This window comes from Rhinolophus sinicus, chromosome 14, assembly GCF_057876585.1.
Source record: "Rhinolophus sinicus isolate RSI-liver-muscle chromosome 14, RSI-T2T, whole genome shotgun sequence".
In the NCBI taxonomy this organism is placed as follows: domain Eukaryota; kingdom Metazoa; phylum Chordata; class Mammalia; order Chiroptera; family Rhinolophidae; genus Rhinolophus; species Rhinolophus sinicus.
The window spans coordinates 110,070,498-110,096,611 of NC_142514.1; the positions used below are offsets into that span (position 1 = coordinate 110,070,498).

The following is a 26,114-nucleotide window of genomic DNA, read 5'->3' on the forward strand; positions in this document are numbered from 1 at the left end:
TTTACATATAGGTACCTACATTTGTGATAGCACTGTTCTTTTTTTAAAAAAGCAGGGGAATGACAAACACAAAATTCAGGTTAGTGTTTACCTGGGGGAGATTGGGGACAGGGTAATTCGCAAAGAAGAAATACACTGGTATATGCAAAATTATTTGTCATTTCTAGTTAAGTTGGATTGTAGATTTGTGGATAAATGAAAACTTTCTTTACTCACAAAATTTCTGACACAAAATGTGTGGATTTTTAACATCAATCAATTTTCCGATTCTATGGGGATACCAATTGTGTGTCCTGCAGTTTAATTTATTCTGACATCACCTACCTGGAATTTAGCACAGACCCCACAGGTTAATGTCTCAGTCCCACAAGACTGCCCCCTCCTTTTTGACACAAATCACAAGTAGTGGGTCCCAAGGTTACCCACACTTCTGTCTAATTTGGCTACAGATTGAGGTTTCCCATGATCCCCTCCTCAGTTTCTATAATTTGTTGAAACAGCTCACAGAGTTCAGGGAAATACTTTCCTTACTATTACTGGTTAATATAAAGGCTACACATAAGAGGAAGGAGGTACAGAAGGTAGAAATCCAGAAGCGTCCTGAGCACTGTAAGGAGCTTCTGTCCTTACAGAATTTGGGTGCACCATCCTCTTTGCAAGTAGATGCGTTCACCAACTCAGGAGCTCTCTGAAACCCCTTCCTTTAAAGTTTTTATGAAAGTTCCATTATGTTGGCATGATTGATTAGCTCATCATCATTGGCCAATGAATTAAATTCCCAGCCTCTCTCTCCTCCCTGGAGATTGGGGTGGGTTTCTTTAATCACTTGGTTGGTTTCTCTGGCTACCAGCCCTCATCCTGAAGCTCTCTAGGGGTCCATCTAGAGTCACTCATTAGCATAAACTCTGGTATGGAAGAAAGAGGCTTATTATGAATAACAACAGATGCTCCTCATATCTCTCAATAGAAAATTCCAAGGGTTTTAGGGGCTCTGATAGGAACCAGGATGAAATATTTCTTTGATAGGAACCAAATATATATTACTTATATCACAGTAGGTTTTATTTTATTATGTTTATTATGTTTCATTGTTTACATATATTGCATGTATTGTTTTATGTGTATCAATATTTCCTAATAGATAGTAGTTTAGAGAAGGAATAATTTACAAGATTTAGTTGATTAGGGAAGGTATAAGACCTACATGTGTAGTTGTTATTGTAGAATGAATAAAACATGAAAAGAGAAATAAGTCTGATTTAGAGTTCTAAGAGTTGAGTAAAAGTTAAAAATATCTGTATCACATCATGGTGAGTACTAGGTAAAGATGCCACTCTGGAATTAAAACTTTGGTTAAGGCATGTTAATTAAGTTTTTGGTGAGATATGCAACTAGAAAGGTATTTACACAAAAAAATTACGATTTAAAATAGAATCTAACAAAGGGCAATGGATGAATGCTTTTTGTAAAGTGAATACAAAGGGCAATGGATGAATGCTTTTTGTAAAGTGAATACATTTGTAGTATGAATACAACTGTCTGATTTTGTGTTGAAATATGGGATAATGAATGACACTGAAATAATTCCAAGTTATACCTCAATTTAAATACTTGCTCTGCATTTGACATCGATGTATCATTGGGCAAGTAATGAGAATTCTTTCCATTTTTATAGAAATGAACATATCGCCTAGTATTGTTGTAGGGGATAAATGAAAATAGGAAAACTCATAGCATGCTGCCTAATAAATGTGAATGAAGTATTCAATGTTTTTAAAAGATGACTTCATAAGATCTTTGTTTTTCAAATAGTTTTATGATTTCCTGTGATTAAAATCAAACTTTACCACTAGCTAATAAAGAAACTATTAGGTATAATTATGAAGTTGCTCTTTACTGCCTGCCTGCATGTTGTATCACTTTATTTTAGAAATCAGATAAAAGTATTTTCTCATGCCTAATACTTAATACGTGTATTCTCTTTCCTATTGATTATCCCTTTTGTTTTTATTGTAGATCAATGTAAGAGTAACCACAATGGATGCTGAGCTGGAATTTGCCATCCAGCCCAATACTACTGGCAAACAACTTTTTGACCAGGTATCATTTAACCACAGAAAGTATGCAACTTCTGACACCACAGTGTGGATGCTATTGTAGCTTCTCTGTGTTTTTGTATACCTTTATGAATAATGCAGCACTGTAGCACTGAAAGTTTTCACAATACCTATTCAGATATCTCGAACATCTGTAGCAATATTGTTATTCTTTCTCATTCCTAGATTTGAGGGATAGGACTTTTAAAAAATACTACTAGCAGGTATTTAATATTTGCTGTGCAAATCATTGTATTGACTACTAAAAGGAATTCAGATATTCTGTATAGTGGAATAGGTAGAGATCTAGACAGAGGTGACAGCAGGAGCAAAAGCATAGGGAATTATAGGCTATGAGTAGGCACCTAACAGAAATTTGGTGTCATAGGCTCATAATATGTTAGCCTGGGGTTAGAACATGGATGTCGTGTTAAAGAACTTTGATTACTAATCGTGTCTTTTTTTCTCACTCTTGAATGAACACTTGAGTCACCTGTGGCACTTAACAAAAAAGTCAGTGCTTGGAAACCACATCCAGCGATTCTAATTTAATTGTCTGGGGCCTACTCTAAACTGTTAGTATTTTTTATTTAAGCTCTTCAGGTGATGATGCTGAGGAGCTTAATGTTATAAATAATCAAATTTTATTAATGTTGTAAGTAATCAAGTTTTAATGAGAAAAGGAGGATAGAGGGATTGGTGCCCAGAGGTCAAGTAATTAAGAAGGTGAATTGATGATTGCAAAAAGGAGGAATGTGATATTCTTGCATGACATGAAACTTAGAGGAAGATAACTTTTACATAAACTTTTACGTATGAGCAGGAGTGCGGTAGTCTGTGGTCAGGCTAACTTGACCTTAGAGAACGGGACAGAGCCTTTCTGGCATTGCAGCACGAAATGACCTATTAGATCTCTTTGTTTTATTAGGTGTTCTTCTATCACATACTGATCCAAATTCTAATGAAATAAAATTTAAAAATTCCTGGAAAGTTGTTTCTTTTCTTGACAAAGTGATATACTTAATCCCCCAATTAGGTAATTAATTATCTTGAAAGCCCTGGTAAGTCTTTTTGGAAGCGAAAAGGCTTTTTTAAGTGTGTGTGAGCAGATTTTTAAAACAAAATTATAAGCAGCTACATGCACCACACATTATAGATATTTTACCTTGTGAACTAATATCCACTTTTATTGATTCTTCTAGGCTTCCTGCTTGTAAATATATAGCCTATCTTATATGAATAAAAAATGTGAATAGAATTAGCATTTATTGTACTTAATAGCAAGTTGAAATGTTACTTATAATGAGTGAAATATTTGTAGTCATCAAAAACTAATTAGCAAATGGGCCTTTTTGATATTAGATACTGAGAAAATACTTGTTTTTTATTAGGTATAATTGCTTTAGTTTGGACACCAGGGAAAATGAAACCACATTTATTATAGCGCAGTAATGTGTAGAGCCACATTTGCCTGCAGTAGAGTCTCAGCTATAACTGTTTGACTTTGGACGAATTACTCTCTCTGCCTTATTTTTCTCATTTGTACAATTAGGATGATGATAACATTACTCCCTTAGAAGGTTGTTGTGAGAATTGAGAATCCATGTAAAGTACATCAAACAGTATTTGACACATACAACACACATATATGTAGATTTCATATTGTAAAGGAAAGTCTAGATTAAGGTGTATTATTATGTTAATGGGCTTTCTCCGCAATTATTTCTAATAGTCACAGTTCTGTTTCTCCACAAATTCTCTTGAGCCTGAATGCAAGGATCGAAAAGCAGGCTTTCCCTTGGGTGTAGTGAGTATATGAGGTGAGCTGGCAGGTAGGTAGGTAGGTTCAGGGTCAGGCCAAGAACAGACCTAGATAGAGGAGTCCTCTCAAATGAGGGTACATAGCTACATGAGTCCACCTGTAGCAAAGCCTCACTTCTGATTATGATGTTAGATTGAGGCCAACTGCTGTGTGTAGAGGGCTCTACTTGAATGCTTGAGGTCCTTTGTTTGCTCTCTGCTGACTCTTCCTTTACTAGCCTCATCTTCTAGCTTCTACCTATGGGATTAAAGAAGACAGTATTCATACCTCCAAGGAGAGTGCTTAATAGGATCTGTTAGGATACAAGAAAAAATATTACAATATTTGTCTACATTTTTGTCTTTTCCTCTTTCAGATTATTTTAAAAATAAGTGCTTTTTAATGTATTAATGTGATAGCATATGCATAATTTATAAATAAATATATTGTAGTTATGTGCCCGGGCATTTTTTTTAACTTATAGAAGTATGTGATTGAAAGTTTCAAGAACACTTCCAGAAGTTGATAAAGGGCCACTGAGGAGATAGGGCCCCCTAAGGAATTTCACAGCTGAGCTCTCTTGCTCTTCTTGGTGTTCATGTGACAGCCTGAAGTTAGTTCAGGTGTTGTCCCTTGTGCCCATGGTGGCAAATCCCCTTTCTACTTGGCCAGAATTGTGTGTCACACGAAGCCTGGAGACAAAAGCTGACCAGCTACACTTCTGTCTGTTGTGGCCCTTGACCTGTGTAAATTTCCTATCTCTGCCACTCTGAGTTGGAATGTTTTCTGTCGCTGTTGGGACAGCTTATCTTTTGCCAAAGTTGAATTATCTGGGACCTTCTTTGTCCACATTAAAGATTTAGTTGTTTGGCTTTGATCAGCTTTTGTATCGGTATGAGTTTTTATAGCCCATATGATCCAAAAATTTCTCAGTTTTGGTTATTTTGATGGTAACCTTTCCTAGTACAGCTAAATATTTAAATTTTTTGTGAAATGATTTTCAGTGAAAGTTTTCAAGAGAGGGAAAGTAAACTGAATGGTTCAGTTTGCTATTTTGAAACTAAAAGCCTGGCATGTTTTTAGATTAAAGAAATGTACCAAAAATATTTATCATTTACGAACTAATGTTGGATCTTTCTGTAAAATGTTAAAATCTTTCTTATAAAATGTTAATAAACTTAACACTTCCTCTGGCTCAATTCCTTCATTTTATTTTAAATATAGGATTTTAAATATACTTTAAGTGTTGGTGCAATCCTGAGTGTGTATCCTAGCTTACCACTTAATTTACTCTAATACTTTTAAGCGCCTACCACAGGCTGATTATTCTTTGAGATGATATGGATATTAAAATGAATAAGGCAAATATTCTGTCCTTAGTTTTAAACAGTCAAGGAGAGTAAATAGACTCACTTTTAATATAGTTAATTATGATATGATAGAGTAAATGTTCTAATAGCAGTATAGATAAAGTACTATGGGAACATCAAGGAACAAGTGATTAATTTTATCTAGATGATAGGACAGCTTCATTCACAGAACGCATGTTAGTTGAGCTGCGCCTTGAGGAATAAATTATTCAACAGGTGGTAAGGTACAGAAGAAACATTCTAGGCAGAGGGAAAAAGCATGAGCCAAGCTGTGGAAGGGTAAAATTCATGGCATGTTCTAAGAATGGTTTCTTGCTCAGTTAGGGAAGAACATAGAATATATGATGATGAGTGAAGGGAAGAAGGAGTGGGTGTGAAATCACCAGCTGGATAACCTAGGGCATGGCATTTAAATGTCCTCTGAGACTCTGATCACCAAAATACTATTTGCCTTGACTAACCAATAGTGTCGTTGTTGGGATAAATTGAAACAGGAAAGTGGGATAATGACAGCTCTGTCTCTGTTTCCCAGACTCTTCATGTTGTCTGTTGGGGTCGTGATGGGAGATGAGAAGGAAAAGGAGGTATAAAAAAGTGGATCAAATAAGATTGAAATGACACTATAAAATTTAATATACAAAACCTGAATTAAAATTTTCAGCAATGTTCCTTTAATTAACATGTTAAATTTAGGAAAGAGTTTCTCTGTAGCAAAGGAATATATCTATAATGCCTATGTGGTTTTGTTTTGAAGTATAGTGCCATCTAGTTATAATGTGAATGTTGAACTGAAATTGCCCTTTTTTTTTTTTTAAGGTGGTGAAAACAGTTGGTTTGCGTGAGGTCTGGTTTTTTGGGCTGCAATATGTGGACAGCAAAGGTTATTCTACGTGGCTTAAACTAAATAAAAAGGTAAAATATGCATAATAACATTCAGCTAATAAGTTATTTTGAAGTTGTGATCATGATTTTATAGCAGAAAGGCTCAGGGTGTGACTGATTTTAGGCCTCCTTTTGCAGTTACCTCTGAATTATTAAAGGTGTCGTGTCTTTTAATTCAGTTAACTTAACACATAAATATTACTAGCAGTAACTTAGTACTTTGATTTAAACATGTGCAGGATAAGCTTCTCAAGCTTCTCAAGAACCAGGTTTCAGTTTGGTTACTAGATAGGATTCATGAATTATAGGTCACATTCATGAGCATAGAATCTTTTTCTCTCACGTTTTTTACAGGTTTAGTATCTTACACACCTCCAATCTTATTTATAAGTTTAGAATCTTCTTGATGTTTCACATCCTACTTTCTTCCAAAAAGAATTTGATGTGACTAGGTTCAGTTATTATGAACTTAAAATACTTTTTTTTGATTATACTTGAAATTACTGTTCCAGGTGACACAGCAAGATGTTAAAAAAGAGAATCCTTTACAGTTCAAATTTAGAGCTAAATTCTTTCCTGAAGATGTTTCTGAGGAATTAATTCAAGAAATAACTCAAAGACTTTTCTTCTTGCAAGTTAAAGAAGCTATCTTAAATGATGAGATATATTGCCCACCAGAAACTGCGGTCCTTTTGGCTTCCTATGCTGTCCAAGCCAAGTATGGAGATTATAACAAAGAGATTCACAAACAAGGCTACCTGGCTAATGATAGACTCCTACCCCAGCGGTAAGCGAAACATGCTTTATGTTACGTTCTCTGAAAAATTATATTTCAGAAGTTTGTAAATAGATTTTTTGTTTAAGATTTTAAGTTGTTAGCTGAATCAGAGAGTATTGTTTTAAAAATCATGACTCAGTAGCTACAAAGATTTATATAGTCTTTAATTACCTAAAATTTCTGCCTCTTCTCTCCTCATTTCCACAAGATAAACAATAAATGGAGATTGGGCTTGGGGGAGGATGTGACTGTTGCTGCTTGGTAAAAATTCTCACACAGGCAGATAGGTGCTTGATAAATGCTTTTGAGAATAAGTACCAGCCTGTTTCCTCCATAGAATTAAAAATTTAAGTGTCTAACTTTTTAAAAGACATTTTAAACTCATTTTCCAGACTACAAGTCTAGTGCTCTGTTCTCACCTGAAGTATACTGCTGCCTCTGTAAGTTATTTGAAAATAGCACGACACGAGAAACAATCATTACAAGACCTGGATTTTGAGTACCAATTGGGTGCATAAACTGAGATCTCTGAGTCTTGGTATCTGAATCTTGAAAATGGGGATAATAATTCTACTCTGCGTACCTTACAGTTTATGATTACTATTCATGGATGGCATGGTTTACATTTTTAACTGTAAAGTGTGATATAAGTGTTAGTTGGTAGTATTACTTATGAAATTTAGGAAGTACAGCATCGGGGTAGCCGGTTAGTTCAGCTGGTTAGAGCATGGTGCCGGTAGCACCAAGGTTGCCGGTTCGATCCCTGCATGGGCCACTGTGAGCTGCGCCCTCAAAAAAAATAGAAGAAAGGAAAGCACAGCATCAAATGTTACTTTTAAGTATCTCAGTTCTTAATTGTAGCACACATGTCCCCGATATTAGAATGTACCTGGAGATCTTTCTTTTAGAACCTGGAGAGAAGTTGTTACTGTCCTTAGTCCAAATTCTCAAATTTTAAAAATGCTATTTAAATGCAAAACTGTATATTTTTAACCTAAAATTTCAGTTCTGTATCACTGCCTCATAGTATTTAAGCTCTTAGATGTAATTTCTTTTTCATAAGTACTAAATATGAAGAAAGACTAAATTACTTCCTGTCTACTTTTAATAATTTCCTATGGTTATAAGCATTAGCATTTATTTTCACCTAACAAATTGTGTTCTATGGACATATGCTTTATAACATACCAATAATATTTGACTATTAAAGTTACACTGTTTTCCCCTTTAATATTATTGCAGTAATGATTATCTTAGAAGGTAAAATAATGCATGTTCACGAAAAAAATCAGAATATAAGATATTTGTTAGTCTGTATGTTTATCTGATTTTGATTATTATTCTAACCCAAAATTCTTTGTCTCAGATTTTTTTAAGCACTGAATTGAGCAATTGATTTTACTGGCACAGTAGAATTTCAGATAAGGACTTGTTTTTATTTTTAGTTGAGGTACAATTTATATATAGTAAAATATACAGCAAATTAAGTTTTAAGTTAGCTCATAAGGTATTATGTATGATGAAAATTACCCCTAAAATTTTTTTTGTTCATTAAAAAAAAACAATTTTATCTCAACAACTATAACATAGATAGTTGTTCTTTCATTGTTAAATCAGATTGATGTTTGGTTACACACCAGATGAAGCAATTGGTTTACATTTAATAGTGATGTGATTTTAAAAAAGTCTTTTAAACACTGGAATCACACTTAAGTACAATTAATTCCTTTATTTTTAAATGCATGTGTATTTTAACCCACTCTATTTAAAAAGAAGGAAAATAGCATGTGTTTAAGATTCAGTCTTTAATACTGAAGGTTCAGATAGGTGTTCGTCAAGTTGATAGTCTCTGAAGTGCTAATTCCAGCTATCTAAGCTTAAAAGAGGCTTACTCATAATGTCAGAGTACTAATTTTTTGGTTTAGAATGAAGAAATACTTTCACAATGATTAACTTATTCCATTTATGGTATATAGCACACTTTTTTTCTCACTATTTAAGTACGGGGTGGGGCGGAATTAGTAATCAGAAGTTTATTTGGTGATCATAAATCAGACACAGTAATTTGATGATTTTGACAGATGATTTTAATTCTTGTGTTGAGAAATGCAGAGAAGCATCTGTTCTCCCATGGTAGAATTTAGTTTTCTGGTGATAATGGACAATCAACTCCACCAGATAGTAACTCTCTCCTTTAAAAATTTAGAGCTTGATACACAAATTTTTACGTGCCAGGTTTCTGATTTTGACATCTGGGTGGGTGGTGATACCTTTTTGCCAAGATGTGGGGGAAAGGAATACATTTTGCACGAGGAAGATTTTGGTTTTGAACCTACTGAGTTTGAAATATCTACAATATAACCAAGAGAGCTAGTACCCATTTGTAGATGTGGGGTCAGATCTTGGAGAGCAATTTGAGCTCTAGATAGAGTTTTGGGAGTAATTAGCAAATAGAGGACAACTCATGAGAGTGAAGGAGATGGACCTGAAAGTACGTATATAATGAGAAAAAGTCCTAGGGCAGACCTTAAGTTCCAACTTAAGTTTTAAATACAGAGAAAGAGGCTCCTGCAAAGTATACTGAGGAAATAAAAATGGCCAGAGAATCAAGAATAATAGCAGAGGAGTGTTACATCATGGAAGCCAAGGTAAAAGCATGCTTTAAGGAGAGACTGGTCAGCAGTATCAAATAGTACAGCAAGGTCGAGTATGACGAGAACTAACATGTCTGTTGGGTTTATCAATGAGATTGTAGTGCCCTTAGAAAGAGCAGCTTCAGTAGTGTTGGGGATTGAAGCCAGATTGTGGTGGTTTGGGGGTTGCGCAGTAGATGTGCAGTACGGAAATGAAGGATAGTGAATATGGAGAGTTCTTGAATGAAGTTTGCTGTTTAAAAGAAGAAAAAAACTAGGAGTAGGGAAGCATGGGTTTATAGACACGTTCTGTAAAAGATGGGAAAGAATTTATTTAATTCCTTTATTCACTACAAATTTTTGAGCACTCTTTGGTGCTGGCACTCGGCATATAGTAGTGAGCAACATTGATGTGATCTTTGCCGTCTGAAACACAAATAAGTTTTGATGATAATGTATATTGGCAGGGGACAATAAATATGTCCTCGGTGAAAAATGATGGAGTGAAGATCCTGAGAAAGTGGAGGGAGAAGTCATTTAAAGGCCCAGATAGACAGATTAAAAGTCAAGTTGGACAGATTGGCTTTAGGCGTGAAAAGGGGCTCCGTTGTTCCGGACAGAAGGAAAAAAGGATGTTTTGGATACCTGCAAATCAGTCATTCATATTAATAATACAGATACATTAAGTGAAATGCAAATAAATGAGATTTGAAATGCAAGATATAAAAAGCTACAGCATAAATCTTAGTGCCATCAAATGTAATAAACCCCTTAGCTTCAGATAAAGTTAACATCCTGATACCAGCAATGGGCTGACCTGATTGTGCCCTCAAGGCTGATTGCATTCCTCTTGGTGAGCACAGAGACCAGACAGTGATAGAGGGAGTATAAAGACAAGAAAAATGTGGAAACTTAAGTGTTGTAAGGAGGAAGACAAAACTCCTCTCCCCAAAAGCAAGAGCTTACAAGAGGATACATTGAGAAAGGAGCAGTTTGTAGTAAGAACATAATGGTCTGTCTGAGAACCCAGTAAGGAATATCCACTCTAAATAGTAGCTTATCCAAGGGAAGATTGCATCCTAAGATTCCTCTATACTGCCAAGAAATTACTGGGTTTTATGTAAAAATTCTTATATAGCAGAACAATATTTTAACACCATAGCTTTTGTTATCAGTAAAGTAGGATCCGAGGATTCACCAATAAAGAAAGATAAATAATTATCATTGTATAACCCAAAGAGAATAGAAACACATAGTCTATAGTCTACAGAGTAGGTAAATTATATGCATGTTCGACTTGCTGATTTGGTGTTCAAATATACTAGTAGAAAATAACTTTTGTGTTTGCTTACATTTGCGTAAGGAACACTGGAAAGATACAGAAGAAACTAATAAGTTATTTGGAGGGCGAGGGGTGGTGAAAAAAGTATGACTTACACTTGTATACTTTTATATAAAGTATTACCTATAGAAAATAAAATTAAATTTAGCAGCAAACAAATACACAGAGTAAAAGAAGAAATAAGTCTCAAGAATTCTGATTTTCAATCTGTTCTGTAATTTTTCTATTAATAATGAGAAAGTCATTTTCCTTTTTTGTCCAATATTTTACTTTTTGGAAACAATTGAATTCTTATAAACTATCTGTATAATAACTACTTTTTAAAGATGTTATTTAAAATAATTTCAGGATCCTAGAAACTTTATTTTGAGGTAATAATAGATTAATATGCAATTATAAAAAATAATAGATCCTCTGTATTCTTCTCCCAGCCCTCCCTTTTGGTAACATCTTGCATAACTTTAGTATAATATTACAATCAAAATATTGACATTGATGCAATCCACCTACCATGTTCAGATTTCATCAGTTTTACATGCAGTCATTTGTGTGTATGTGTGTGTATTTATTAATTCTGTGCAATTTTATCATGTATAGATTTGTATGACAACCATCACAGTCAAGATATCATTGTAGATTTTTAAAAGAATTGTGATTTTCAATCATAGAGGTATTTTCATAGATTTTCTTTCTTTATAGTGTTTTGGAACAACACAAACTGACAAAAGAACAGTGGGAAGAAAGAATACAGAACTGGCATGAAGAACATAGAGGAATGCTAAGGTATTTGGATGGCTATTTTCTTAGTGTTTTTCCTCAAAATATTTTTATTTCATAACATTTATTATTACATCATATCCCAAAAAATCATTTGACTTGTATGAATAAATATGAAGCATTAAATTTGAGTCCAAAATATTTTTGTAAATAGTTTGGTATTAGATACTCTTACTTAAGTATATTACAATTAGCTTTATTTCAACAGGGAAGATTCTATGATGGAATACCTGAAGATTGCACAGGATCTAGAAATGTATGGAGTCAACTATTTTGAAATAAAAAATAAAAAAGGAACTGAATTGTGGCTAGGTGTTGATGCTTTGGGCCTGAATATTTATGAGCATGATGACAAGTAAGTAAATAGCAAACTAGTCATTAATCAGTGGTCTATATGGCTTTAATCTTACATTCTGTTTGTAAATAGTTCTTTGTTGGCTTGATTACCCTTACTGGTTTTGTTTGTTTTTTTTCAAATTCAAAGATTAGTTAATGCCACGTAGGCTTTCAGATATCATATTTGCATTTTCTCAGTATCTTGTGGTTTCATAGTTCTACTTCTCAGTGTATTTATCAAATGGGATGATTCACTTTTATTTGAAGTATGCTTCTTGATCTCTTGTGAGTTATGTCTAATAACTTAATTAAATTTATTTCCCTCAATAGTTGAAAAATAATTCTTTAAATGTTACACCTGGCATATAGGTTCAAATTGCCATATATAAGAAATCAGGAGCAATGAGAAAAGTGAAATTAATAGGTGTATGACCTTTTCTGAACGTTTCTCATAGGACTTGTTTTGAATATTTTTGGACATCAATAAGGTAGAATATCCCTGAATTAAGTATAGTGAATCGTATAATTTTATTTTGAAATTGACCAGGTATTAACTTTCATATTAATGTAAAATACATCAGACTGACAGCACTTTTCAGGAATGATAGCTATAGTTGCTTTATACCATTCTTTAATTTATTTACCGTACCACGTAAGCGTCCAAGGCTGTGCCAGTAACACCTCCTAAGGCATTTCTCTTTATTCTGGGTTGGCTCCAGAATTTTAGTTTCATTATTACAGGTGACTGGTAAATACACATTTCTGAGCATATATAATGACTCCAGAAGAGAGCATTTTATTAATTTTACTGGTATATTTTTTCCTTTATATTACACAGCAAAGTAAAATGCTATATATCATTCAGAAGAGAAAATTTTGAAATTTTTGGAAAGGAAAAATAACTTCAAGACTAATTAGTATAGACCAAATCTTGTTTTTTGTTAAAAAATTATTGAATTCGTTTTATTGTAGTATTCATTATAGATATGGGTACAGATAAAGATGGGGAATATGGAAAAGAGGGATTTAGTTCAGGGTGGGAGGGACTGGGATTGAGGATTGTGAACAAATGGGACTTTTATGTGTAATGATCCACTTTCTTTTTATAATGAGAATGTATTCAGCTATTACTTATATTTCCAATTTTTTTTAAAAAGTAGAGTACAACTTTAAAAGGTTAGTTGAGTTCTTTTACCAGCTCTGCTACTAGGTTGGTTCAAAAGTAATTGCAGTTTAAACGGTTAAAATAATTGGAAAAACTGCAATTACTTTTGCACCAACCTAATATTTACTTTGGTGACCCTGGTCAGGTTATTAACTCTCTGAAATACGTGTAACTGCCAGGCTCACCTCACAAGATTGTTGTGAGAATTATATGAGGAAATTGCTTTAGAATTTTTTAAAGTAACATATAAATATAATATTACCTTACAAAGACTGTGTTTTAACAGCCTCCCTTTTAAGTAGGTAATTTGACTTATCTCCATGGCCATTAGAGGGCAATATAATGCATGCATATAGAGTAAAGAGTGTTTTTTGTAGAAAAAATTATTTGCTGTGCTGCAGTTCCTAGTCTGCTTAAGAGTTAAAAAGGACTATGAATAGGTAGGAATTCATACTCTGTTGTCAGAACACTGACTAAAAGATGCCTTTTGGCCAACATAGATGTCACAGTCAATTCACACTCTTGTTACTGGACAACAGTGACACGTTTGCTGGGTAGTCTGAAACCGTCAAATATGTGAAAAGCAGAAACAAAATTACTTGTTCCAATCTGTTTCCGTAAATCTTTGTTGTAGGGCGATAAATGGAGGCAACTATTGTATAGTGATAGAGTAAGATTTTCAGCTCTACTGTGTACCCGAACATTTGTATATGTGAGTGTTTAAATTTGTTTTATTGGGATATAAGTCACATACTATAAAACTAATCCTTTTAAACTTACTGAAAATTTAGTGTTTTTAGTATAGTCACAAATACTGAAAAGATTTTAGAATTAAACAGAAAAAGGAAATAATTTTTTTTTAATATTTAGCAACTTATCTCCATGATTCACATGAAAAGCTGTAAAGGCTATCCTTTTTACCCCTCTTCATTTAAAATTAATAGTTGTAGTAGCTTCAGTCTAAATAGAGCTAGTGCAAACCCCAAGAAGCTCAGTTCTACACTCCAAAACTAGGTAGTTTTTTTCTAGGTATTTTAGGAAAATCAAGGTTCCTGATACATTTAAGAAATCTTTGGAGAGTTATTCTTTGTTTTATATAATTTAACTGATCAAATTTCCCGTTAAAAGATAATGTCAACAATATGTTCTGAGTAAGGTAATACATTTTGAAAGTCTAGAACTCTTGAGACTGGTCATTCAGTTAAATTGGCCCCAAAAAGTTGATAGGAATTTTGTCCATTGTTTCCTGCTTTTTACTAAAGGAATGCTGTCATTTTTTTAAGGTTAACACCTAAAATTGGTTTTCCCTGGAGTGAAATCAGAAATATTTCATTTAATGATAAAAAATTTGTTATAAAGCCGATCGACAAAAAGGCACCTGTAAGTAAAATTCTTTTATATGTTTTATATATTAACTTTAAATTTCTGCCTTTTTGCTATGATATTACTTGAAGAATGGCATTATTTATTGAATTACTCCTGAGGAACGTTCTCTTTTCATAGTTTAATTTTCCTCATGATGAAATAATAAATGTTACTAAAAATACAAATTTTAATTTTTTTATAACATATATATATTGGTATATTAGAGTTTTACTTTAACTGAAATTCAACTATAAGGTATTAGGAGGTGGTTGAAAACAGTCACCATTCCTAAGAAGCAATTAAAAACTTACTTGTTTAAACAAAAACTCATAGACACAGACAACAGTTTAGTGGTTACCACAGGGAAAAGGGGGAGGGGAGAAGTAAAAAAGGGTAAAGGGGGTGAAATAAATGGTGACGTAAGAAGATTTGACTTTGTGTGGTGAACACATAATGCAATATACAGATGATGTATATTGTATACTTGAACCTATATAAGATTTTATTAATCAATGTCATCCCAGTAAATTAATAAAAAATCTTGTTTGTTTGTGGCTAGAATGTAGCAGAGGTAACCCTTTTCTACAGTAATACTGTTTATGGAGATTTGCATTATGAACTTGGTATTTTTATAACTTGAATCCTTAAACTTAAGACATCTTTATTTAAATAGATTCTTTGATTCCTCTAGTGTCAGGTATATTCTTGCGTTTTCTCTGTTAGTTACTGAAAAGACAAAAAGATAAAGGAGAACATTTCTAGGTTAAAAAACTTGACAGCCCTGAGCAAAGACCAGTTTTAATATAATTATGATGGAAGGTAAAACAAAAAAACCCTCTTGTGGTGAAAGAACAGATGCTCATAGTTACTTTGGAGAAGAAAAAAATAATAAATGACATTTAATGTATTGAGATGATAAAGTTAGCCTCCCTACAAAAGTGGTGGGGATGAAAAGATGTGGAACCAGATACATGAAAGTATGGTGTACTCATTAGGAGTTATGAAATTTTATGATTTCTAAACAATAGGTAATGTGACATTAGAATTCATACCACGTACTGAAATTTAGTACAGATTATTGTGAGAGAGACTATTCTTCAGGAAGATTTTAAATTCAGAATACTTTATGTTTAGGATTTTGTTTTCTATGCACCTCGTCTGAGAATCAATAAGCGGATTTTGGCCTTGTGTATGGGAAACCATGAACTATACATGCGAAGAAGGAAGCCTGATACTATTGAAGTACAACAGATGAAGGCCCAGGCTAGGGAGGAGAAGCATCAGAAGCAGTTGGAAAGGTATGGAATTTATAGCCTTTTATTCTTGGTTGATAGGGGAAGGCTATCTAAAATTTAAGAGTGTTCATCTGTTCATTAACATACTCAGCATTTACATTTTTACATTATTTTCATTGTATTAAAAATTGAATGACAGTATTGTCACCATGCTCTTTTAAAATGAGTATGTATAATTTTCAAGTTAGAAATCTTTGACAGATATTTTTGAGAAAATAGCTTTTCATGATTTCATAGACGTGCTTTTTGTGTGTGTGTGTATGCTTGCTTCTCACTGACAGACATTGGTTTGGATATAGTAGTTTGAAATTTTCATGTTTGTTTTTCTTGTGACTTATATTTCTTAATTTTTCAGGGTAAGAATGTGCTGAATGTTTTTCATTGAAACAATATCATTGACATTGTAGAACTCAAGTGAAAAGTCACTGTATAGGGTACAGCAAAACCAGTACTCCCTGCCACCAACACTGATCTTTTAACCATGGTTCACTTAGACTTTTGAGAAAAGAAAAAAAAAAATGCTGTTAAATATATTAAATTGAGAGTTTTTGAAATGGAAAGATATTGAACAAAATCCTTGTCCACCCTGGAAGCAGATTACTGGGTCTAGCAACAAAATTTCCAAATCTGATTCTACATTAATGTATACTTTATCCTTTATTTGAAAACATTTAGACACCAAACTAAGTTAACCTTTATTGAGGAAATCTTTGTAGATTAATAGGAGCCATAAACATAAATTTATGTATTTCGAGCATATTGGAAATTACATGTTGAAAATTACATGATTTGAATTTAATAATTAAATAGGCCTTTTGCTACCTATACTTTTAGTGTTTGTATTTAATGATGTAACTTTTTTCTTAAATGTTATATGTAATTCAGATATTTTATTAATTCATATTGCTTCCCTCAACTTGTCTTCCTTAAAGAAGTTCACAAAACGTTTTTTATGTAGGCATGAAACTTGACAGTAATTCCTGACCCACCATTAGAGATACTGAGTTGGATTGTTACTTCAGCTGGGCTCTGACAGTTTTTACTACTCTGATGTGGCTGAGGATTACATTGTGGTTCTAGTCTTACATGCTTTTAAAGTAGTTTTTTATTGGGCTTTACTTTTATATATTCTTATCCATCATAGCCTTTCCCTCTACCGTTCTTGAGGACAAAACTTTCTGTCTATCCCTCCCTCCCTACTTCCCTCCGTGATCCTTATTTTCATTCTCCCTTCCCTTTCCTTCTCTGCTCTTTCCTCTCCTTTCCTTCCCACCCCATCTCCTATCCTCCCCTCCCTATCCCATCCCATTCCATCCAGTCTCTAAGATCTCCTATTATGAGTTGCAAGGTGTGATCAAACAATACGGTGAATGTTTAAATTAAAAACATTATGGTAAAAGACAAAATGCCATTAATCTCCTTCAAAATACTCCCCCTCGCTTCGAACACACTTATCCCATTGTTCTTGCCACTTTCTGAAGCAGTTCTGGAAGTCCTCTTTCATGAGTGTCTTTAGCTGCTCTGTCGTGGCTGCCTCGATGTCCTGAATCATTTTGACTTTGGGGAAGAACCAGAAGTCACACGGTGCCAGATCCAGTGAATAATGTGGATGAGGACACACTGTAATAGATTTTTTTTTTTTAAGATTTTATTGGGGAAAGGGAACAGGACTTTATTGGGGAACAGTGTGTATTTCCAGGACTTTTATTTGTTTTGGGGAACAGTAGTGTGTTTTTCCCAGAACTCATCAGCTCTATCCAAGTCAGGTTGTTCTTTCAGTCTTAGTCGTGGAGGGCACAGGTCAGCTCCAGGTCCAATCGCCGTTGTTAGTTGCAGGGGGCGCAGCCCACCATCCCCTGTGGGAGTCGAACCGGCAGCCTTGTGGTTGAGAGCCCGCGCTCCAACCAACTGGGCCATCCGGGAACTTGGCGGCAGCTCAGCTCAAGGTGCTGTGTTCAGTCTTAGTTGCAGGGGACGCAGCCCACCATCTCTTGCGGGAGTCGAACTGGCAACCTTGTGGTTGGGGCACAGCTTGCTGGCCCATGTGGGAATCGAACTGGCAGCCCTGTTGCCCAGAGCTTGGGCTCTAACCAACAGAGCCACCCGTCTGCCCCTGTAATGTTTTTGACAGAAATTGCCATATACCCGAAGCGATGTGACACAGAGCATTGTCATGATCTAAGATGATTTATAGCACGCTTTAAAACACACCTCTCAACCGTAGTTCACACCCGACTGACTGCATTGAACAAGTTGAAACTTGTCACACACTAAGGTTCGATGCACTGCTTCCCATATAGAAGATCCTGCCTTTCCGTTGTATGGCACTCGGCCGCAGCATTCACCATGTTTTGTGATCAAAACTGAAAGGCTCCATGTGACACATCGCTTCTGGTACTGCGATTTCTGTCAAATACAAACATTACGGTGTGTCCTCATCCACCTTGTTCACCGGATCTGGCACCGTGTGACTTTTGGCTCTTCCCCAAAGTCAGAATGGCCATGATAGGAAAACGTTTTGAATCAAGTCAGGACATCAAGGCAGCCACAATAACGCAACAGAAGACACTCATGAAAGGCGACTTCTAGGACTGCTTCAGAAAGTGGCAAGAACGATGAGATAAATGTGTTTGAAACGATTGGGAGTATTTTGAGGGGGATTAATGGAAATGTGTCTTTTACTGTAATACATCTTTTAAAATTTAAGCATTCACTGTATTGTTTGATCACCTCATAAATGCTCTATAAGTCGTTGTTATACTGTATTGTTTAGGGAATAATAACAAAGTCTGTACAGGTTCAGTACAGATAGGACCATTGTAGGCTTGACTATAAAGTACACGTCAGCAACAACATAACATTTTTTTCAAATATGTTTGATTCATAGTTAGTTGAATCCAGAAATGAGGAACTGGTGGATACAGAGGGCAAACTATATTATCTCATAATGATCACTCCATAATATGTCCTAACTGTTCTGCTTGTCTTTAATGTTGATATGTTATTTATATTCGTACCTTAAATATGTTCATTTACTTGTCCGTTATTTCTCATACACAGGGAAGAGTGTTCTATGGCTTCTGGTATATGTAGTATGATTATAAGCACCATTTGGTGATGGTGCTACTTTTTAGTTACACTAAGGCCTAAATGAAAGTGGAAGACTAGGTTTCTTTTTTGACACAATAACAACTCTAGTTCCTGTCTTGGATAAACTTGACTGCCTTTCGTTAGCAAGCATTATTGATTCCCTTGTACACAGTAGGAATTCATAACTTTTAATTCATTTGAATGACGAGGATGTTTTATATTAGTCTAGCCACATAGGGATTTGGCATGTCTTTCAGAAATGGCATGCCAGGTCTTCATTTATTCCCTGCTTTACAGGTCAGAGAGAGAGAAATGACAACTGTGTATGTGGGATCAATTTTGGTCAAGCCCATTGGCAAAATAGCCAGCAGACATTCTTGGGGGAATGCTCAGAGGTACGCTGCCCGTGCTGCTGCACTCTCTGGGGCAAGGACAGTAGTTGAGAAGGGGCAGCAAGGAAGCCTCTTTCCAAACTATATTCTTTACCCATAACTCTCATAACTGGGTTTTTCTCAGTGAAAATGATGTCATATAGCGTGGATTGTTGATCTCTATAGTCTGTGCTCTGAAGTTATTTACATCCAAATTGAAGGATGATTCATTCTGTAATTCTGAACATTCTTTGTATGGCTAAAATTGTTACCAAATTTAAAAACTGAGAGCCTCGAATTTACAATTTATTGTCAGATATCCACGTGCCAGTTATAGGTTAGCAATGGGATATTCTATGTTATGGCTAGCTGCCTGGCACAGCTGCTGTCAGACAAAGAATACAGGCTTTGGAACTAGGTCAATCTGGGTTGAATCCTCTTTTAACACTTGTTGAGCAAAATTTCTGAGCCAATGTCCTCTTAACCTTTAATGTGAAAATAATAGTCCTACTTTCAAGTGTTTTTGTGACATGTAATGACAGTGGCATGCAAACATTTAGCAGTGTACCTGGTACTTAATAAATAGTAGCTATTACAATTCTTAATATTATTAATACGTAGTTTGAGTAGAAGTTGAAAATAAGTTAGTTTTTAATCTTCACTTCAGAAAAATGTGATTGGGCCCCTCTGATAGTCTTTAGAAAGAAGGTATTCTAAAATATTTTATTTTTTGAAGGTTGGTACAGAGAATTGATAGTTTATTAATATGTTATTTATGTTTTTGAAATAGAACAACTTGGTCAAATGAGTGTTTCCAAACCCAAACTCGAAATAAAAATATTTACATCTATGGTTTAGAGCAGGGGTGTCCAAACTTTTTTCAACGTTTTTCACTAAGGGCCATACGAGGTAAAATACACAAACAGCCGGGCTACTCACTCGAGGTGAAGTACGTATTGCCTCACCTGGTTTATTTAAGTAAACTAAATATATTTTTGGAATTTGCTGCATTCCAATAAAAAACGGATTGCGGGCTGCAGTTGGCCCGCGGGCCGCAGTTTGGACACCCCTGGTTTAGAGTAATCATTACACAAAAGGCTTCATGGGGAAATGGGACTTTACTAAGGCTTGAAAGTTAGAAATAGGCTTGAGACTTAGAAGACGAAGCCACCATAAGCAAAAGTATAGAGTTAAGAATATGCACAGCTTTCCTAGGGGCCAGTGAATAGCAGGTTAGTCCTCCCAATTGAACAGTGCTTAGGGGAGAATTAAGTTCTTCCAGTTTCATAAGGGAGACAAGACATGTCTGCAAAAATGGTCTCACTGAGGATGGGGAGAGCCAAAGGCATTTGTATTAATTGAATGGAGTGTTAGTTGGTGATGGCTGTAGTCGGGAGAATTCTTATAGGATGTGAGACACAAGCTTCATCAGAGTGTAGCAGAGTAAACTTTGTAAAATGTTTAAAATACTATAATCAAGTTAAATACCTGCTGTATATTTATTCCATTTTTCACTACGAAGACTAAATTTTTTCCCGCCAACTTGCTTGTGGCCAGGTTACATAACTTCATTCAGTCTTTTTTTCTGTTTGCATATCTCCTTACCTCCATCCTTGAGGAAGAACAAAACATCAATAGGGACAAACTAAATAAAATCAGCATACATCTCCAAAAGGGGCCATATATGTGCCAGAGCTGGGCCTGCAAAGTTCTGCCTTCATGGAATATTACTGTGGGCCTTAGGTCTTGGGATCTGATTAGTGGTGTGAATGTTAGGGCCTCGGAGAGGAAGGGAGGAAGATACCTGTCTTTGGGGACTATGGCATCACTGGATGTGATTCAGCAAAGGCTGGGAGACTAATCAACATCCTAGGGCGGCAGGCAGCCTGACATGAAAAAAGAGTAGCGGTTGGCCATATTAGCAATTACTTGAAAAGTACTGTGCCTTTGCTTTCAGGGACAGCCTGTGTTTTCAGCTTTCTAAAGAATATACAGAAAGGGCAAGCAGCCTCGGGGGGGGGGGGGGGGGGGGGGCACCAGGCCCTTCTTTTGCTCAAGGAACTTGGGAAACTCACACATTCCTTTAAGCCTCTTTCACTCATGTCTTCTAGAGGGGTGAGGGCTTCCAAGTCCTTAAATCTCTTTGCCTGAATATACTTGTATATTCTCTATAGATTTAAGTAGGATAAGAAGAAAGAGGTGAATGTGCTGCGAGTGAGACCAAGTTGGGAGAGTGGGGGGCTAGTTGTTGACTCTTCCCCCTGGATGCTGAGAAAGTACCTTGTAATGGGACTTCAGAACAGAGGTGGAGCTCCCCTCAAATGAATGAACTCCAAGCCCTAGAATCTTAAATACTGCAAGGATTCATTAAAGCCATTGGGGAGGTCTGGTGACCCTTACATTTCATGTTTTAGTTTAGTGCACTAGGAGGTCACCGTCAGTTACCTGTCTTACTTCTTGCTGACTTCCCACAACTCTGTTTGCCCCAAAGCTTTATTCTGTTTCTATGTTGGGGGCAGATAGGTATCTAGGAGCTGCAAGAATTTTTAAACTTGGTTTTTAGAGAATAAGGAAAAAAAATTGGCAAAACTTTGCTGATAAGTTTATCAGAGACTGGAAGTTGAGAAACTACATGGTTTTGTGCCTGACATTCAGAATTGGCACCAATAGCAGTGATGTTTTTTGGGGGAACAAAATGTATTCATGTAAGTTTCAGAGATGAAAATATAATAAATTTCTTAACTAGAAAGTTATTCCCATTAATGTAGTGGGAATGTTTAATATTGATTAAACTTATTAAATTGATATTATCTGATAATCAACATAGTATCCTATCTCTTATTTATCTTTGTATTTCTGGCCCTCAGTATAGAGTCAGACCCATGGTAGGCTCTTGGTAGGTGTTTGATGAGTGAATTTGGCTATATTTAAAAGAAACAGTCTCAGGCCGTGGCAGTACAGCTAAGTGATGGAGGCAGTCTTTCCCACCAAGCTCTCATGGTGATCTTTTAAAATAGCATTAGATACCTACTGTCATTCTAATGGAATTGTCAAGAGATAAAACTGATTTGCCATCTTGTATCTAAGCGTAAATTTGCACTACCTTAGAAATTAAATTTGTGTTTATTGTTAATGATTGAAAATTGTTGCCCTCCCAGATTATTTTACCATTTTAAATAAAACAGCCTTGTGCACTCCCTTCAAGGTTTTGTTATTTCCCCCAATGGAGGGTTCCTGCTAATCTACAGAAATTATTTTCTTGGGTATGGCAACTCCAAAAGTTAAATCCTTTTGTGCTGACCTATAATTTATTGTCAAAGTTCATTGAGTATGCAAGTGATAAAATTAATTTTTGTCCTTCACACTAGTCTGCATTAAGAAGTCTGCTTTGCACACAAGAGATGTATTTGACAGTTTTACTTTCCTAGCAGTTTTGAAAATTTGTCCTTTGAGTAGCTTCCTAAAATGACTTTTTAATATTTTTAAAAAATAGTCATTGACTGTATTTGTTGTGACTCCACAATAAGAAACATATTGTAATCCCGTATGTGTGTATATAACAGGGTAGTCCTATATTTTTAACTGTGATTTTTTATTTTTGAACACAGCTGAATATAATGAATTGTTGACATATTTATGCTGTAGTTTTTTCTCAGTTGATTCACAGTACTTTGGCTTTGTGTGAATATTTCTAGTTATTAATTTCTAACAAAGCAATTGAAATTCCTTTTAAGGGCGCAATTAGAGAATGAAAAGAAGAAAAGAGAAATAGCAGAAAAGGAAAAGGAAAGAATAGAACGTGAAAAGGAAGAGCTAATGGAACGTCTAAGGCAAATTGAAGAACAGACATTGAAAGCCCAGAAAGGTAAAAGTTTCTTTTTAACACTGGATTCAAAATTTTTGCTCTGTTGTCAGATAGTAGTGTTTCCTTACTACTATTAAATCTCGTTTGTCATATAGAGAATAATTAATTTAATTAACCAAGTTAAACTTAGTTGAATCACATCATAACCATGTTTAACTAAGGCACATTCAACTATGCAACGTTCATGTATTCTTTCTTTCATTTACTACATGTTTTCATGTGTACTCTTATGTATTGTAAGTGATTAAATATATTACTTTCTTCCTCTTGTTTAGGGTTCCATAAACAAAAACATATTTTTAATACTTTGTGTTGAAAATGCATTAAACAAAAATATTTATGCAGTGCTTTATGAATAGTTAAGTACTTCAAAGCATCTAAGTAGTCTAAGGCATTTTATGCTATTCTGACTATGTAAACTGTTTTGGAACTCAGTCTCTAAATTTGATTTCAGTGTGTTAAAAAATACACAACACCTAGAAGTGTTGTGAAGAACCTAATTCTTAGGCAGTATGAAAATGTTGTAGTGTATGGAAAGGATACATTGGATTTAGAGAGTGTGGTTTATATTAAGTAACTCTAGGGTATACTACTTTCAAACAATAATGGGGAGAAAAAAGGTATTGAGCAAAAGAAGATGTTTTCCTCCTTCCTAAGCAACAGGATCTCGGGGTTACAATAAAATCTACACTATTTATAAAACTAGAACTAATAACTGCTTTCCTGACAAATACTAGAACCAGCCATGAGTTCTGTTGGAAATAGAATAAGGTTGTTATTCTCTTTAAAGTTTATTAAATAATAGCCTTACTTAAGGTTTATTTTTATTCCTTATACCAGCTTGCTGTGGTGGGGCGATGCTCTTGAGCAGTGGGTAGAATAATTTGCAAATGAGTAGCTAGAGGAGGATGTCACAGAAATTGCTATAAATCCATAAACTGGTTGATCATTCCAATTCCAAGAGGATTGGAAATAGTATTTCAAGGGCAGAAATAGAAAATAAACTGAATTTTAATCTGTTGGATTCATTAGAAGCCTCACTTCTCAGAGCTAGAAAAGACTTAGAAACTATTTAGTTCAAAACGCAGAGGTAGCAGAGACTTGTTCACAGGCCACAACGTAAGGGCAGACAGAACTTGTTTCCTGACTTCCAGCTTGATGCTCTTTCTACCACTCTAGTTGCCTTTCATTAATTAAAACAGACATTCATGAAGTGCCTATTTTGTGCTGCATTTTAGGTATACAAATACATAGCATGCATGAGAGTGATGTCTGTGTGGTTGGCAGAAATAAGATATATACATAAAAATATTAATAAGGTGAGACTGTGTACTAAGTGCGATGTGAATAGTATAAGCAATAGTTTTAGTGGAAGAATGTGGGGAAAAACAACAACCCTGAAATGTACTAAAGTATGTTTTAAAAAAAGCTTAAAGAATTTATGATCGTGGTCTGATTTTAAAGAAAAGATTGAATGATAGCACTTTTTCATTTACGTAATACCTTTTCTGAGAGAATAGCTACTTACTAAATTTTGAGTCATTAATTTAGGATGTATAATAAAAATATTAGTGATTTACACACAGGAAGCTACTCAAGTAAAGAAGCGCTAAAGGATAGAAGGAAGATAGAACACAAAAAAGAATATACAACATCCCTATCAAGACAATTTAAAATCAGTCATCTTAAGGCAAACAAAGGACATCTAATTTGTGTTTTGTTTTTTTCCCCCTAACAATAAAGCTTTCCCAGGCTGTCCTAACTGCATAATTGTCTTGTAATTTATGCTAAATTCTTATTCAAATGCAGTAACTCTGACTATATCTAAGTCATAATATTTAGTAAATAAACATATTTTTTCATTTGAGAAGAAACTTTTCTATACTTCCTTATTGTCATTTCTAAAAAATAAATTATTGAGGTAATTATTTAAAATGTCACATCAAAGAGAACCATTCTGCCATTTTACATTTCTCTAATTCATCATTGTTAAATTATTTATCATTTTTTAACCACTATAAGGTCTATTAATGACTATATTTGAGATATAATACAGCCAGACGTGCATTCTGTCACTGTTATAACAAGTAACAAAATGGATTCCCACCTTCAAAAAGACAAACCACTAGAAATAGTTGGGGTATAGTGATTTCATTCTGGATACTTATTAAGTACCTAGTGTGTACTAGACATTGTTCTTAACAGATAATAAAAATCATTTTACTATGTAGTTTTAAGTGCAGTGAGGGAAGTAAGCATGCTGATGTGATGAAAGTAGTAACGGTAGTTGTGAGTAGGAGGGGGTTGTCCATTTTAGGTATACGTTGTTTACAAACAGGAGCCAGGCTCTAATTCTGTCATTAGATTAGAATATGACCATCAGCAAGTCATTTTAACTTCTCAGTTTCCTTCCATTCCTAATTGCTAAAATCTCTGACTTCGTTTTCTGAGATTTTTTTCAAATTTATAGATAGGTTAAAAAAAATTGTTTTTCATTGAATTATAGCATAGGTCTAGTAACGTGCATACCTTTCAGGTGTAAGGCTCTATGAATTTTTACAAAGCAAATTTATTTCTGTGACTACCCAAAACAAGCAACAGAACATTCCCTGTACTCAGGGAACCTCCCTGTATCCCTTTCCAGTCATGTTTTCACCCCAAATGTGTCTTATGTTATTCTGATTTATATCATCATAGAGTTTAGTCTTACCTATTTTTTTTTCTAGTATCTTTGTTGAGATACAGTTCATGCACCACACAACCATTTAAAGTGTTCAATTTAATGGTTTTTAGTATATTCTTAGAATTGTGTAACCAGCACAATTGTAGAACAATTTCATCACCCCAAAAAGAAATCCCATACCCTTCAGTAGTTACTCCCATTTCTTCCCAATCCTCTCTCCTCCAGCCCTAGGCCACTACTAATCTACTTTCTACCTCCATAGACT

At 34.8% G+C, this 26,114-nt stretch overlaps 1 protein-coding gene across 2 annotated transcripts in view; it reads left to right on the forward strand.

Annotated features, from left to right (window-relative positions):
- The window catches only part of RDX (radixin), an 84,749-nt gene that overhangs the window by 22,309 nt on the left and 36,326 nt on the right, over window positions 1-26,114 (forward strand). For both annotated transcript variants that reach the window (XM_019715274.2, XM_019715276.2), the window contains exons 3-10: window positions 2,017-2,100; window positions 6,084-6,179; window positions 6,662-6,936; window positions 11,602-11,685; window positions 11,888-12,034; window positions 14,464-14,560; window positions 15,680-15,843; window positions 23,036-23,166. In XM_019715274.2, coding sequence (XP_019570833.1) covers window positions 2,017-2,100; window positions 6,084-6,179; window positions 6,662-6,936; window positions 11,602-11,685; window positions 11,888-12,034; window positions 14,464-14,560; window positions 15,680-15,843; window positions 23,036-23,166 — 1,078 coding nt within the window. The remainder of the gene's footprint in view (window positions 1-2,016; window positions 2,101-6,083; window positions 6,180-6,661; window positions 6,937-11,601; window positions 11,686-11,887; window positions 12,035-14,463; window positions 14,561-15,679; window positions 15,844-23,035; window positions 23,167-26,114) is intronic.